Source organism: Dryobates pubescens, chromosome 13 (assembly GCF_014839835.1).
Source record: "Dryobates pubescens isolate bDryPub1 chromosome 13, bDryPub1.pri, whole genome shotgun sequence".
Classification (NCBI taxonomy): domain Eukaryota; kingdom Metazoa; phylum Chordata; class Aves; order Piciformes; family Picidae; genus Dryobates; species Dryobates pubescens.
This window is the reverse complement of record NC_071624.1, coordinates 20,159,387-20,174,045: the sequence shown is the minus strand read 5'-3', so window position 1 is coordinate 20,174,045 and position 14,659 is coordinate 20,159,387. Positions and strand designations below refer to the sequence as shown.

General features: G+C 56.1%; 1 protein-coding gene across 1 annotated transcript in view; it reads right to left on the bottom strand.

The window, feature by feature from the left end:
• Window positions 1-4,940: 4,940 nt before the first annotated feature.
• The window catches only part of ATP2A3 (ATPase sarcoplasmic/endoplasmic reticulum Ca2+ transporting 3), a 56,189-nt gene continuing 46,470 nt past the window's right edge, over window positions 4,941-14,659 (bottom strand). Inside the window, exons 15-21 of the mRNA XM_009896617.2 lie at window positions 14,389-14,609; window positions 12,359-12,561; window positions 12,166-12,251; window positions 11,309-11,442; window positions 10,795-10,912; window positions 10,091-10,208; window positions 4,941-8,054 (exon numbers count right to left, since the gene is read on the bottom strand). Of these exons, the coding sequence (XP_009894919.2) occupies window positions 8,035-8,054; window positions 10,091-10,208; window positions 10,795-10,912; window positions 11,309-11,442; window positions 12,166-12,251; window positions 12,359-12,561; window positions 14,389-14,609 (900 nt within the window). The 3' untranslated portion in view covers window positions 4,941-8,034. The remainder of the gene's footprint in view (window positions 8,055-10,090; window positions 10,209-10,794; window positions 10,913-11,308; window positions 11,443-12,165; window positions 12,252-12,358; window positions 12,562-14,388; window positions 14,610-14,659) is intronic.

Here is a 14,659-nt window from a genome sequence, read left to right as displayed (position 1 = left end):
CTCATTGCACAACCCAGCAGCCTTGGCAGCCTCCAGCATGGAGCTCTGAAGTGCAGCTCAAAAATGTGCAGCACGTGGCAGATCTGGGGCTGGGGAGGGACAGCAGCACTGCAGAGATGTGAAAGATGGTGGTGGGTGGGGAAGGAGACCTGTGGGGGCCGAGGCCACCAGAGAAGACCCTGGGGGCTGGTGGCTCTGCCCAGAAACTGTGGCCCCCAGGGAGTCCCCTTGTCCCCACCAGCTCACACTCCTCAGCTGCCCATAGGAATGGGGAGGGTGGTGGAAAAAAACTGAGCTGCTGAGAGCAGGCAAGGTCCTCCAAAACAGCATGTTCAGCTTGCTTTCCAATTTTAACTTCTCCCTGCCCTCCCTGCGCTGCTTCCCAGCAGGGCTGGCTCCGCTCCGCGCCCGCCCCGCGCTGCGGCGCCCTGGCGCACACACAGGCTTGTGGTGCCGCTCACCCCCGGCGCTGGCACCGCCACCCTGGTTGCTGTGACAACATCTCCATGGAAATGCCTGGGTGGTGGCTTGGGCAGCACCACAGCAAATGCTTCTGGGGGTACCCAAGGGTCAGCAGCCCCACGGCCATCGCACCGGCTGGGAACAGGCAGCCGAACACTGCGGGGGACAGAGACCCTTGGGGCTGCTTGGGGGTAACAGCTTCCTGCACCCTGCCTCTGCTGTGAGGCCAGGCTGAGAGACTTGGGCTTGTTTGGCCTGGAGAAGGCTCCAGGGAGACCTTCTGGCGGCCTTTCAGGGCTTCAAAAGGAGATCAGAAAGCTGGGGACAGAGTTCTTCTGTTGTGACAGGACAAGGGGGGATGGTTTGACCTCAGAGAGGGAGATTCAGCTGGAGAGAAGGGAGAGGGAGAGCCTGGCCCAGGTTGCTCAGAGAGGTGGCAGATGTCCCATCCCTGGAACACTTCCAGAGCATGTGAGCAACCTGCTGTGGTTGGGGATGCCCCTGCTGGCTGCAGGGGGTTGGACTGGATGGCCTTGGAAGGTCTCTTCCCACCCAAACCACGCTGTGACTCAGACATGCACAGTCCCAGTGGTGCTCGTCCCCAGGGACTGCTGCAGTGTCAGGTAGGGAATCTGGGGACCTTGCTGCCACTGCTGTCTGCTGAGTCAGTGCTGCAGCCTCAGGAGCTGGTGCAGCAGCATAGTGCTGGTGACCCTCATGTGCCAACACTGGAGGCCAGGTCTACATTTGGAAAGAGGAGGCCAAGCAAGGGCCCTGCCCGAAGATCAGTGTTGGCCTGGGTACCCCACAGCCTTTTGCATCCCCCCTGTGGGTCAGGCAGGGTTTGGGGTCCCCTGTGCAGCACCTTTCTCCAGCTCACAGTGTGGGCCATGGACACATGGAGCCACATCCCAGCAAAAGCTGACTCACCGTGGGCAGCTGTTCCATGGATCCAAATCTGCTTCCAAACACCACCTGCAGCTGCATCAAGGATGTTCAGCTCCAAGCAGGAGCACAGGCAAAGCTCCTGGAGATGCTGAGATGGGGACACAGCCCCAAGGCCCCATGCCACCCTCAGAGGAGGCCAAGTGATTTAATTGGGGTTTATTTAATCACTGCTTTTTGCAGAGGGCACTGCAGGGCTTATCTAAACCTCCCCCCTCAGCTGGGGGAGAGAAGGTGAGGAGGCTCCTGGATCCAGTCAAAACCACACTGCTGTTAGGATGCTACTGTCCTGAGAGCAAACGAGCTTGGACTTGAAAGAATTCCCAACATTCGGATTGTGCCACTCCTTCCATTTCCCCGTTGCTGCCCCATGCCAGAGACAAACTCAGCTCCATTTCTAGTTTGGCTGCTCTGAAAGCCCACAAGAAATCCTGATCTGGTTGAGCACAGCTCCTTTTAGGGCTGAAGAATGCCCTCAGGCTCTTGGTACAGCTCCATGGGCTCCCAAATGTCCCCCAAATCAGCTGGAAATGATGCCAGCAGTGGGCGCTGGCAGCCCAGAAGGCCAATGGCAGCCTGGGCTGCATCCAAAGCAGTGTGGCCAGAGATGGACAGAGGGACCCTGCCCCTCTGCTCTGCTCTGGGGAGACCTCACCTGCAGGGCTGGGTCCAGCTCTGGAGTCCTCAACACAGGAGGAACATGGACCTGCAGTAGGAGCTCTAGAGGAAGCCACCAAGATGCTCAGAGGGCTGCAGAACCTCTGCTATGGGCACAGGCTGGGAGAGCTGGGGCTGTTCAGCCTGGAGAAGAGAAGGCTCCAGGGAGACCTCAGAGCAGCCTTCCAGTACCTGAAGGGCTCCAGGAGAGCTGGGGAGGGACTTGTGACAAGGGCTGGGAGTGCCAGGATGAGAGACAATGGCTTTGAGCTGGGAGGGGAGAGATGGAGACTGGAGATGAGGAAGAATTTCATGGCAGTGAGGCTGGGGAGACTCTGGCACAGGCTGCCCAGGGAGGCTGTGGCTGCCTCCTGCCTGGAGGTGTTCAGGGCCAGGCTGGATGAGGCCTTGAGCAGCCTGTGCTGGTGGGAGGTGTTCCTGCCCGTGGCAGGGGCTTGGAGCTGGGTGAGCTTCGAGGTCTCTTCCAGCACAAACCCTTCTGTGATGGGGGAAAAAAAAGGGAAAAAAAGGAAAAAACCTTCCCAAAGTAATAAATAAAATCCAAAGGCTGAGGAAGGAAAGGCCCAGAGCTACCCAGTAAAACTGCTTTTATTTCTGTACTTCCATAAGTATAAAACAAATCAGCCCAATATTGTGTGACCAGAGTAGATGGGATGGATGTGAGCAGGAGGAGCCTTCCCACGTCCTCGTGGTGCACCTGGCTGTGTGCAGCTGGCCAGGGAATGCTGCAGGAAGCAGTAATGCAGTGGAAAAATATCTCTCATGTAATAAAATAGGAAACCTCATTTCTTGCAGTTCTGCCCCCCTGTGACCCCCTCCCATCCCCACAGGCCTGACCCCTCAAGGCGAAGCCCAAGCTCCTGCATCTCCAGATTTGTCTCTCCAAGCACCACACAGTAGAGAATCAGCCTGGTCCCAGCATGGACCCACCAAAGGCACCCACTGGCAGCTCCATGGTCACCTTCTTCTTGGTTCCCCAGCACCCAGATCTACCCAGCTCAGACGCCAGCTGGTGGTCTCCCTGGCTCCAGGCACTCACAGATTTGGGTCCATTTAATGGCCCACTCATCCCCAAAGCTGAATGGCACCAAAAAGGGAACAGAATTGACCCTCTGTGCTCTCCTCCTCAAACCCTAAGCCAATCTGTGTCATTCAAGCTCTCCTTCATCCCCAAAACTCAGCCCATGGCTGCCTCTCCTCTGATTACTGCTGCAGAGGCAAAAAATCCCAGAGGGGCTGACCAGGGATATTTGAATCTCTGGCACCACTGCTAGAAGGTGATGGCCATGCCAGGTAGGCACCAAAAATCAGGGTAAGCCTTAGGACCAACTCTACCAATTCTCTTGGAGACTCCTGAGAGTGTTTCAGGAGTGGGATGGTGCCAAGGTCACCGAACCTGGGGAATAGCTCCCACCAACCAGGCCAGCGTTAGCCAGGCCCCTGCAGAGCAGCTGCTGGCTGCCCCAGCACCATCAACCTCAGCTACAGGGGCCAGAAATTGTTGCTGAGTTTTCCTGTTGCTCCTCTGGCTACTTCTGCCCTCCACAGCATGAGCAGAGAGTCCCAGATCTGATGTCCTTATGGGAATGATGTCCCCTAGCCCCTCCTTCTCCTAACTTCTCCTGCTCCTGGGGGCACCACCCAGCCTTGGCTGACACCAGGAACACGGCAGAACCCCAGACCCCCAGCACGGTGAGGTTGGAAGGGACCTCTGGAGATCACCCAGCCCAAGCCCCTGCTCCAGCAGGGCACCCACAGCAGCTTGCCCAGGAGCACAGTGCCCATTTTAAGACATCTCCAAGGTGTGAAAGTCTCAAACACACAAACCCAAAACCTCATCCAGACCCTGAGCTGTATGGTGGCCACCTGACAGAAACAGAACATCAGATGCAGGATTTCTTTGCTCTGAGAGCATCTTTTTCCTCTCCCAATGTGCCTCCCAACAGGATCACACACTGCAGGGGGAAGACCTCACCCTGCAACTGGCCACAACTCCAGGACATCCCAAAACAGCACAAAAGGCTTTCCACAGCCCCTGCCCAAAGCTGCCCCCCAGTGCTTGCTCCAGGGACACAGGAGCCTTGCCTTCCAGCCTTGGCTGTAGCACAGCACAGTGCCTGGCCCTGAGGAAGGGCATGAAGTGCTTACAGAGAAGCTCTGCTGCCACCCCAGCATGTCCTCCACCGTGCATCGCCTCACTGCTTCCCTGCATGCAGAGGGTCTACCACAGCAGCCCAGTGATGCTGAAGGCCTTGTTGGACAGAGCTGAGTTTCATTCCAAACCTCTGAACACACCAGGCAGCACCACCAACATAAAGCTGGAAAGGAAATGATTCCTCACCTGTGTTGTCCAGAACCCAAGGATCTCAGAGGCTTTCCTGCATTTTCAACAAGCTGCTGAGTCAGAAGAGCCATGCAGTGCCCATCTCCTTTGCACTGCATGGTTGGATGCTCAGAGAGGCACCTGACCCAATCCCAAAGTGATGGTTTTGGTGCTGGGACCTCCAGGCTTGCACCAGGACATGCTCCAGCCTGGAAAGCAGCCAGCCTGCTGCTGGTGGCACACGTGGATCACTGTGCTGACCCTTCCCCCAAGCAGGGAGGGAAAGTAACTCAACCTGCAGAGACTTGCCTGCTCCACTGAAATATTTTAACTCTCAGCCTTCACAAACCATGGAGTGAAACCTGCACTCCAAGTGATCAAAGGACAAGAGGGGCATGTGGGTTCAGATGTGTCCCTCCCAGGCAGGGGGGGCAGGTTCCAACACTCCCTGATGCTGCAGGCAGCCTTAGTGCTGGCTCCCTGTGCTGTCTGCTAGGTGGATCTCAACCTCACAACACAAATGGGTTTTGCTGCTGCTGGAAGGAAGAAGCCTTCGGTGGGGACACAGCTCCAGCTTCTGTCCATGATCACCTGGGGGTTGGTAACTCACTGCTTGACTGGTAGCACAGCTTGTGGCACCTCCCTTGCCAGCAGCTTGGCATCTCTAGCTCAGCACCTCCTCAAACTGTCATTCTGCTGGTGAGGTCAGAAGGATGCTTGGTTCCACCAGCTCCACCTCTCTGCTGCCAGGTGGGACTGAGCAAAAATCACCAGCAGGAATTTAAAGGCCAGTTAAAGTTTGGTGGCTTCCTCAACCCTTGGGGTTTTGTTTTTCCTTTCAGGTCTCCTTACAGAGACTCCCATCCAGCATCTGTGCTCATCTGTGGGACCTTTACACCAGAAACTCCTCCACACACCTACAGATCATCAGGCCTTGGCCCAGGCTGCCCAGGTGGAGTCCCCATCCCTGCAGGTGCTCAAGAAAGCTGTGACCATGGCACTTGGGGCCATGGTTTGGTGGCCATGGTGGTGCTGGGTTGGTGGGTGGAGTGGATGATCTCAGAGGTCATTTCCAACCTTAATGATTCTCTGATTCTCTGTTTAGATAAAATCAATCTACACCAGATCCTCTGCCCAGGGAGAGCAGTGTGACTGGGGGTCTGCAATGTGGAGTGGGTGGGCACACAGGTCCCCACAGGCACAATGGACCAAGGCCACCACAGCATCACAGAACAGCTCAGGTTGCAAGGGACCTCAGAAATCACCTACTCCAACCCCCTGCCATGGCCAGGGGCATCTCTCAACTGCACTTGGCTGCTCAAGGCCTCACCCAGCCTGGCCTTGAATACCTCCAGGGAGGTATTCAACAGCCTCCCTGGAGAGCCTGTTCCAGAGTCTCACCACCCTCCTACTGAAGAACTTCGTCCTCAGCTCCAGTCTAATCTTGCTCTGCCTCAGCTCCAAACCAATCTCCCTTGGCTGGTCTCTAGACACCCTCATGGAAAGTCCCTCTGCAGCTGAAAGCTCTGCTGGAGCCTATGAACAGAGCTGGGATGCTCTGAATATGGTCCAGCCTCTTCCAAACTGGTTTTCAGCCTCAGGAAAACACAGAAGCAATCTTCCCTGAAGTCACCCAGCTGGTGGTACTGGGTTAAATGCCCACTGCTTCTTTCCCTGCCCAGAGAGCTGGAGATGCTCTGTACTACAATAAGGTGAAATCCACCCTTTGGGGGAAGGGCAGCTCCCCCATCTACAGCATTAAGTGAAGCCTTCCTTTGAAGGCTGAAGCAGTACCTGGGTCATACCATGGTCCTCTGCACCAGGGTGAGTCTCATCCATGGCAGAAATCTTTAAAGAGGAACTGTGTGTCCCATGGGATCAATGAAATCCATGAACACCTTTGAGAGATAAAACATCTGCAAGACCAAGGGTCCCAAAATTAAAACCCCCAATAGAATCAGCAACAATCCTCTAACCACAGAGTATCTGGAAAGGTCTTTTGGAAAGAGCTCCATATGAAAATTCCTGGAATAATTAGATATTAAATACAGCAACAACATCTCATGCAGGGGCTGTCTGTACAGGCACATCAGCTCAGTAGTATAACAACTCTGTACATTCCCATGGCTCTGGGGGCTCTGCTCATCTTCAGTGCTGGTGATGGGAAAAACCAAGGAGGGATGGCATCTGGCACCTGTGGTACACAGGAAGAGTGGCTCTGGCCCAGGAGAAACAAAAGCATTGGAAGCTTCGAAGAGGCAAAGACGTAGAAGACAACACCCAACAGAAAAGGAGCAAAGTGCTCAACCCCCTGGCTCTACTGGCTGGAATTTAAGAGAAAGGAAGGACATTGAGTCTGGCTAAGTCAGTGTCACCAGGATGGATCACAGGGGAATGCGAGGGAAACAGGAGGGAGGATTTGGAGGGCTGGAGAAAGATCAATGGACTGGATCCCAAAATCCAACCACAAACTCCCTGCAGCCTGGGGCACCTCTGCTGTGGAAAAATCCCAAAAGGTTTGGTGCCATACACAAAGGGAGGCCGTGACAGACACTGCTGACGGAGAGGACAACATCTGGTGCCAGCATACATCCATGCCCATCTCAGAGGTGGATCACAAGGATGCCCTGTGCAAGACAGCGGTGTCCTCCAAAGCAGAAGACATCAACTCATGGACATGCTCCTAAGGACTGACTTAAGCTCTACTCTTGCTAGTTAAAGATCAGCTGAGGGATCGAAGTGTGACTAGGAGGGAGCAGGAGCCACGAGGAATGGTCACTGCCATGCTCTGCTTAAATGGTTGCCCCAACAAGGAAGAGGGCTACAGCTTAAATAGTGCAGAAGGGATCCAAGAAGACAGCAGACAGAGAACAGAGAAGACTAAGTCATGCTTTGGTGTTGGAGGAGCCTGAGCAAGTGTGGGGCTTTCCACAACACAGGGACCACAGAGGACAGTGTGATAAATAAGGAGAGCTTCACCTTCCACCACACTCACCCAGCCTCAACAAACACCTCTCAGCACAGCCCACACCACCGCTGCTCACCCTGGGCAGGTGTCTGCAGCTGCCACAGACACTGTGGCCACCCAGCACAGTAGCCACAGCCATGTGCCCAGGGGCATCATTGAGGGTCAGCAACCCCAACCCACGGCCCCTTCACCTCCCTCCCCTGCCCTCACCCACCACCAAGCCCTGCCCAGCCCCAGGAGCTCCATCCCACCCTGCTGTGGGATGCAGCCTCCTGCCTGCACTCAGGCAATCACCCAAATCCCAGCTCTTTGCCATGGTGTCCCAGGAGGACACCCTGCCAGAGCTCACCCAGGCAGGGTGAAAACTGCACAGAGGGCTGAAATTTGGCAGGAAGAGATGCCCAGGGAACAGCATGGCCAGGAGCCAGGCACCCAGAGCTGTGCCCCAGGCCTCTGCCAGCTCTCCAGATTGCACTGCTCATGTACAGGAAGAAGAAAGCTACAAAACAAAACAAGATCAGGGTTGTCCTTGTGGGCGAGGTGCCCTGGCTCTGCTGGTGGGACACATGCATGTCCTGCGCCGCTGCATGGGCAGCATGCAAGGCTCCAGGGCGAGTCGCCAGGGCGCAGCCTGGCAGCAGCAGCTCCTCAGGGCCCTTCACTTCTTGTCCTCTTCTCCTGAAACACAGGGAAGAAAGAGAGGAAGAACCGTGGTGAGGGGTCAGAAGCAAAGCAGTTCCCTGGGCTTGTTATCAAGAGATCCTGAGTTGATCCTTGAGGGGATCTTGTCTGCGCAGAGCTGGCCCAGCTGGAGCCACAGCAGCTCAGCCAGCATGAGGAGGATGCTGGTCCTTGGGTGAGGAATCACAGAAGCATAGAATGGCTCAGGCTGGAAGGGACCTCAGAGATCATCTCCTCCAACCTCCCTGCCATGGGCAGGGACATCTCTCAACTATACTTGGTTGCCCAAGGCCTCATCCAACCTGACCTTGAACACCTCCAGGGAGGAGGTAGCCACAGCCTCCCTGGGCAGCCTGTTCCAGTCTCACCACCCTCCCACTGAGGAACTTCTTCCTCAGCTCCAGTCCAACCCTGCTCTGCCTCAGCTTCAAACCATTCCCCCTTGTTCTGTCTCCAGACACCCTGATGAAAAGCCCCTCCCCAGCCTTTCTGAAGGATCCCCTCAGGTATTGGAAGGACATAGGGAAAGGGATGAGCTAGAGCCATGCAAGAAGGACCATCAGCAAGGTGAGCAGGCAGGAATCATAGAATCAGGATCATTTAGGCTGGGAAAGACCTTAAGGTCACTGAGTCCAACCATAACCTAGCATCACCCTTTACACAGCTCTTAAGAACCTCATCATGACTCCACCACCTGCCTGGGCAGCCTGTGCCAGTGCCTGATGACCCTCTTGGGGAAGAAATTTTTCCTAACATCCAACCTAAAGCTCCCCTGGGGAAACTTGAGGCCATTTCTTCTCACCTTATCAGTTGTTCCTTGGGAGAAGAGCCAAACCCCCATCTGGCTCCAGCCTCCTCTCAGGGAGCTGTAGAGAGCAATGAGGTCTCCCTCAGCCTCCTCGACAGTAAACATCCCCAGGACCTTCAGCTGCTCCTCCCCAGCCCTGTTCTCCAGACCCTTCCCCATCTTTGTTGCCCTTCTCTGGACCTGTTCCAGTTCCTCAGTGTCCTTCTTGGAGTGAGGGCCCAGAACTGAACCCAGAATTTGAGCTGTGGCCTTACCAGGGCTGAGAGCAGAGGGGTAATTACTGCCCTGCTCCTGCTGCCCACACCATTGCTGATCCAGGCCTGGATGCTGGAGGCCTTCATGCCCACCTGGGCACCCCCTGGCTCATCTTCAGCTGCTGTTGAACAGCACCCCAGGTTTTTTTCTACCAGGCAGTTTCCAGCCACTCTGCCCCAAGCCTGGAGCATTAACGGGGTTGCTTTGACCCAGGTGCAGGAGCCACTAGACCCTCATGCCATTGGCCTTGGCCCATCGATCCCACCTGTCCAGATCGTATCTCCCACCCAACTTGCTGCCCTCTGCAAACTGGCTGAAGGTGCCTCGAACCCCTTGTCCAGATCATTGATGAAGTTATTAAACAGAACCAGTCCCAGTGCAGAGCCCTGGGGAGCAACACTGGTGCCTGACCAGCAGCTGGAGCCAGCTCCATTGCCACCACTCTTTGAGCTGTGCCATCAGCCAGTTTTCAACCCAGCAGAACATTCACCCACCCAAGCCATGAGTGCCTTCCAGGCTACAAGGTGTTCAGATCTCATCAGCAGCAGACAAAAGATCAGCAGGGATATGGAGGGGTGGAAGAGAGGAGGACTGAGGAGGAAAAAGGAGGCTTAGGGAGCAGTGTTTGATTTGTTTTGTTTTGTAAGAGAAGGGATCCATTTCCCAGAGGTTCAAGAGCAGCTGGAAGAACATGAGGCATGTTTGTCTACTGCTCCAGCTCCTAAGGGATCTAAGTACCTAAGCAGATCTAAGTACCAACTGTGGGAATAGCTTCTGGGGAGGAAGGGATAGGAGAAAAAGCCCCTTTTTCACTGTAAAAGGGGGATGAACACAGTGACACCACATGAGAGGAGAGGTTGAGTGAGGTGTCTGTGAAGCCACTATGAACCCCCAAGGACAAATGCAACCAAGCATGAAGCAGACCGCGCTCAGGGGGCAGACCGCGCTCAGGGGGCCAGACCGCGCTCACCATCCAGATGGTTGCGGGATAGGTACTTCAGTCCTTCATCCAGCAGGATAACAGGCAGGGAGATCTTCATTACAACCACCCACTGTGGCCAGCTCAGAGGTGTTACCTGGAAGATGAGCTGCAGGGTGGAAAGGATTGGACACGTCAGTTAGGAAGCAGATAGGAGGGTTACTTAAAGGTCAGGTTCTTGTGTGGCACAGGCTGAGAAAGGGTCACATCCCAGGCACAAGGAGGGAGGATCCAGGTAGCCCAAAGAAGAGGATCTCTTCAAGGTCTGTCATGATCCCAAGGTGGCTCTTGGCCAAGATGAGTGAAACCAAACATCCTTCATCTCTCCTGCAGAGGAGGAAAGTGAGAGCTAGGGCTGCATGGGCTCACAAGTGCCACTGCCGCTGGGTACCACTGAAAAACGCCTCCTGGTCCCATCCTCCTGCCACCCACCCTTGAGGAATTCAGAAGAATGGAGAAGTTCCACCCTCAGTCTTCTCTCTTGAGGCTAAAAAGCCCCAGGTCCCTCAGCCTTTCTGGGGAAGGCTGTCTCCTGGTCCCCACATTGGTTCAAGTCACAGGACCTAGTCCTGAGGGCACGTGCTGGGGACAGCCACTCCAGGAGCTTCCAGATCCGAAGACTGTTCCAGGGACTGTGTCCACACCCACAGGAGGAGGCCCCTGAGCTGTGAGCAGAGGTGGCAGAAGGTACTCACAGGCATGGGCTTGACGTAGAGGATGAGGAAGTGCAGAGCCATGGACACGATGATGGCCCCCAGCAGCCAGACGTTGAGCCACGGCGGCATCCGCAGCAGCGACTGGTTCTCAGAGACGCTGCAGAAGGGAGGGCACAGCCTGAGCCCCAGGCAGCCTCTGCTCCTCATGCCTGCCCGAGGTGGGGCTCAGCTCTCCAAGGCTGTACCCCACAGCCCTTCTCTTCCAGACTGTCTGGCTTCAGGCTTGGCCATGACGTGGATCTGGACACCCCTCTCAGCGCCACCAGCCACACGCCAGCCAGGGCAGGTCCAGCCCTTCCTCCGCCTCTGCGCACTGCAGCACCCTGGCCTGCAGGGGTCTGTTCCCAGCACACCCAGCAGTCCTCTGAGAGGATGCTCCAGATGTTCTACTGAGTCAAAGCAAAGCTCTCAGCCCACCAAGAGCTGTTCCAGGAGGCCCTGCACAAACTGGGTCCTGCAGAAAGCCTACGGAGCAGCCCCTTGGCCTCCTCACCTGTTGAGAGCGTTGCACATCTCGATGGTCACCAGCACAGACAGAGCCATCGTGGTGGGGTACCGCGACTCGAAGATCTCGCAGTCCACCCCCTCAAAGATGGGGTTGTCCTCGGTGCACCTCATGAAGTTCCTCTGTCGGCACAGGAAACCGCTGGTAAATGCCCAGCAGAGCAGCAGGGCAGGAGAGAGGAGGAAGAGTCGACTGGGTGGGGGCCACAGAGAGTCACAGAATGGAAGCCTAAAGATCATCCAGTTCCGAGCCCCTGCCATGGGCCAGGACACCTTCCACTAGACCAAGTAGCTCAGGGCCTTGTCCAGCCTGGCCTTGAATGACCTGGTCTACTGGAAGGTGCCCACATGGTGGAGCTTGACTCTTAGGGATGCTGTGAAACACCTCACAGTCAGAGCAGCTGCTGAAACTGTCCAAACGGACCCAGCTTCAGCAGGGGCTGGGGCTTTGGGCTTGTGGTTGGATGCTGGCCTAGAGATGGTCCTGTGCAGATGGGGAGGTGTCTCCATGAAAAATTCACCTTCCACTACATGTGACACTGGAGTGTGATGGCACCTGCTTCCCCACCACCTTGTTCAGATCTACACTGGATCCCTCCCAAGAAGGCTTCAGGCTCAGAAGCTACTCTCAGCACCTTTGGATCAAGTTGGTTACTTGCAGAAGCAAGGCTGGAAACAGGAGCCTGAGGGAGAGTCTCACGAGAGACCACCAGTTGAGGGCTTTTCTACCAGAAATTTGGGAGTGCTCCAGTAAGTACAGAAAAAAGGCAGAGGGAAGACCTCAATGCCTGAGCCATGCCCTCAGCCACCTACTCAAGGCACTGGCCCCTTCCCCTCCTGACTCACCAGCTGATGGAAGGAGACCTGTGGTCCATCGCCGTCATACAAGAACCACCAGGTCGCTGCGCCCACTGTGGCCAGGCCCACGTACACTACAGCCAAGAGAGAAACCCTTACCCCCAGCATGCAGCAAGGGTATGCCCCCATGGCAGCCCATGCCCAGCCTCGGGCTCTGCCCAGCCGTGCCCTGGGGGCTCACCGCCGATGGCCAGGTAGCGGAAGAAGAGCCATCCGCTGATGAGGGGCTCCCGCGGGTTGCGGGGCAGCTTGTCCATGATGTCCAGGTCCGGGGGGTTGAAGCCCAGCGCGGTGGCTGGCAGCCCATCTGTCACCAGGTTCACCCACAGCAGCTGCACAGGGATGAGGGCCTCAGGCAAGCCCAGGATTGCTGTCAGGAAGATGCTGTGGAGAAAGGAACCAGAGATGCTGAAGTCAGAATGAGCTCTGAGGTGGCCGATGAAGTGCCTGTGTCAAGCCAGAGGGGAGCAAGCAGCTGCTCCAGATCCCCACACCCAGCTGCCCAAAGTCCTGCAGATGAACCCCCAGACCCTGAGTAAGGATCCAAAGGCCATCCAATTTTGCAGCTAAAGTTTGTTTCTGTTGGAGGCTCAGGGGAGACCTTCTTGCTCTCTACAACTACCTGAAGAGAGGTTGTAGCCAGGCAACCAGCATCAGAACAAGAGGACACAGTCTCAAGCTGTGCCAGGGGAGGTTTAGGCTGGAGGTGAGGAAGAAATTCTTCATAGAAAGAGTAATTGGCCATTGGGATGTGCTGCCCAGGGAGGTGGTGGAGTCATCATCACTGGAGGTGTTTAAGAAGAGACTGGATGAGGTGCTTGGTGCCATGGTTTAGTTGATTAGATGGTGCTGGGTGATAGGTTGGACTTGATGATTTCAAAGGTCTTTTCCAACCTGGTTAATTCTATTCTATTCTATTCTATTCTATTCTATTCTATTCTAAATTTGTTTGCAGCCAAAACCCAACAGATGATGTCCCCAGGGCCACAGAGCTTCCTGTTCCCAGCCCAAAGACCCCTGCTGAAAGGCAAGGGAAGCCCAAGAGACCCCAGGGTGTGGCTGAGGAAAGCACTGGGAGGGGTGGGCAGGGACAGGCAGAGCTGGCCAGGAGTGGATGCAAAGTGGTAGTGTGAGTTGGTGACAACAGACTGAGCACAAACACCTGCACTGCTTGAGACACTGTCAAGGGCTGAAATTTGGGTACTCACTCCAAGAAGGACACTGAGGAGCTGGAGCAGGGCCAGAGAAGGGCAACAGAGCTGGGGAAGGGTCTGGAGAACAGGGCTGGAGGGGAGCAGCTGAGGGAGCTGGATGTGTTGAGCCTGGAGGAGGCTGAGGGAGACCTCCTTGCTCTCTACAGCTCCCTGAGAGGAGGCTGGAGCCAGGTGGGGGCTGGGTTCTGCTCCCAAGGGACAAGCAAGAGGGCAACAGGAAATGGCCTCAAGTTGTCCGATGGGAGGTTCAGGTTAGACAGTATCTGAAGGGAGCTACAAGAAAGCTGGGGAGGAACTTTTGAGGGTGTCAGGGAGGGATAGGACTGGGGGTGTGAAGCAAAACTAGAAATGGGTAGATTCAGATTGGATGTGAGGAAGAAGTTGTTCCCCAGGAGGATGGTGAGAGCCTGGCACAGGCTGCCCAGGGAGGTGGTGGAAGCCTCATCCGTGGAGGTGTTTAAGGTCAGGCTGGATGTGGCTGTTAGCAACCTGCTGTAGTGTGAGGTGTCCCTGCCCATGGCAGGGGGCTTGGAACGGGATGATCCTTGAGGTCCCTTCCAGCCCTGACAGTTCTGTGATTCCATGACATGAAGGAAAATTTCTTCCCCAAAGCATCTGTCAAGGCCTGGCCCAGCCTGCCTGGGGCAGTGGTGGAGTCCCCCTCCCTGAAGGGGTTCCAAAGCCATGGAGATGTGGTGGGACATGGTTTGGTGGTGACCTGGCAGTGCTGGGTTGATGGTTGCACTGGATGACCTCCAAGGTCTCTTCCAACCAAGATGATTCCACACTTCTAAGCAGACGGAGCATTCACCCAACACCCCTGGTGGCATCACGACAGCCCTGTCCCTGGGGCGGGAGGCGGGGCAGAGCTGCTCTCTTTGGTACCTGGGGTGACAGCTTTGGGCACTGCATACTGCCGGGGGACACGAGCAGGACCGTGGCTGGCCTGCTCCAAGGGATGCCCCCACAACGCGGTGCCCAGCGTGGGGCCACTCACCAGACGACCTCCCCGACGTTGGAGGAGATGAGGTAGCGAATGAACTGCTTCATGTTGCTGTAGATGGCCCTGCCCTCCTCCACGGCCGACACGATGGTGGAGAAGTTGTCGTCAGAGAGCACCATCTCGGCGGCAGACTTGGCCACGGCCGTGCCCGACCCCATGGCGATGCCGATCTCAGCCTTCTTCAGGGCCGGGGCATCGTTGACGCCGTCGCCTGTCTGCGGCAGGCTGCGGTTAGAGGGGCTGGGGGCGGCGGCGCGGGGCCGGG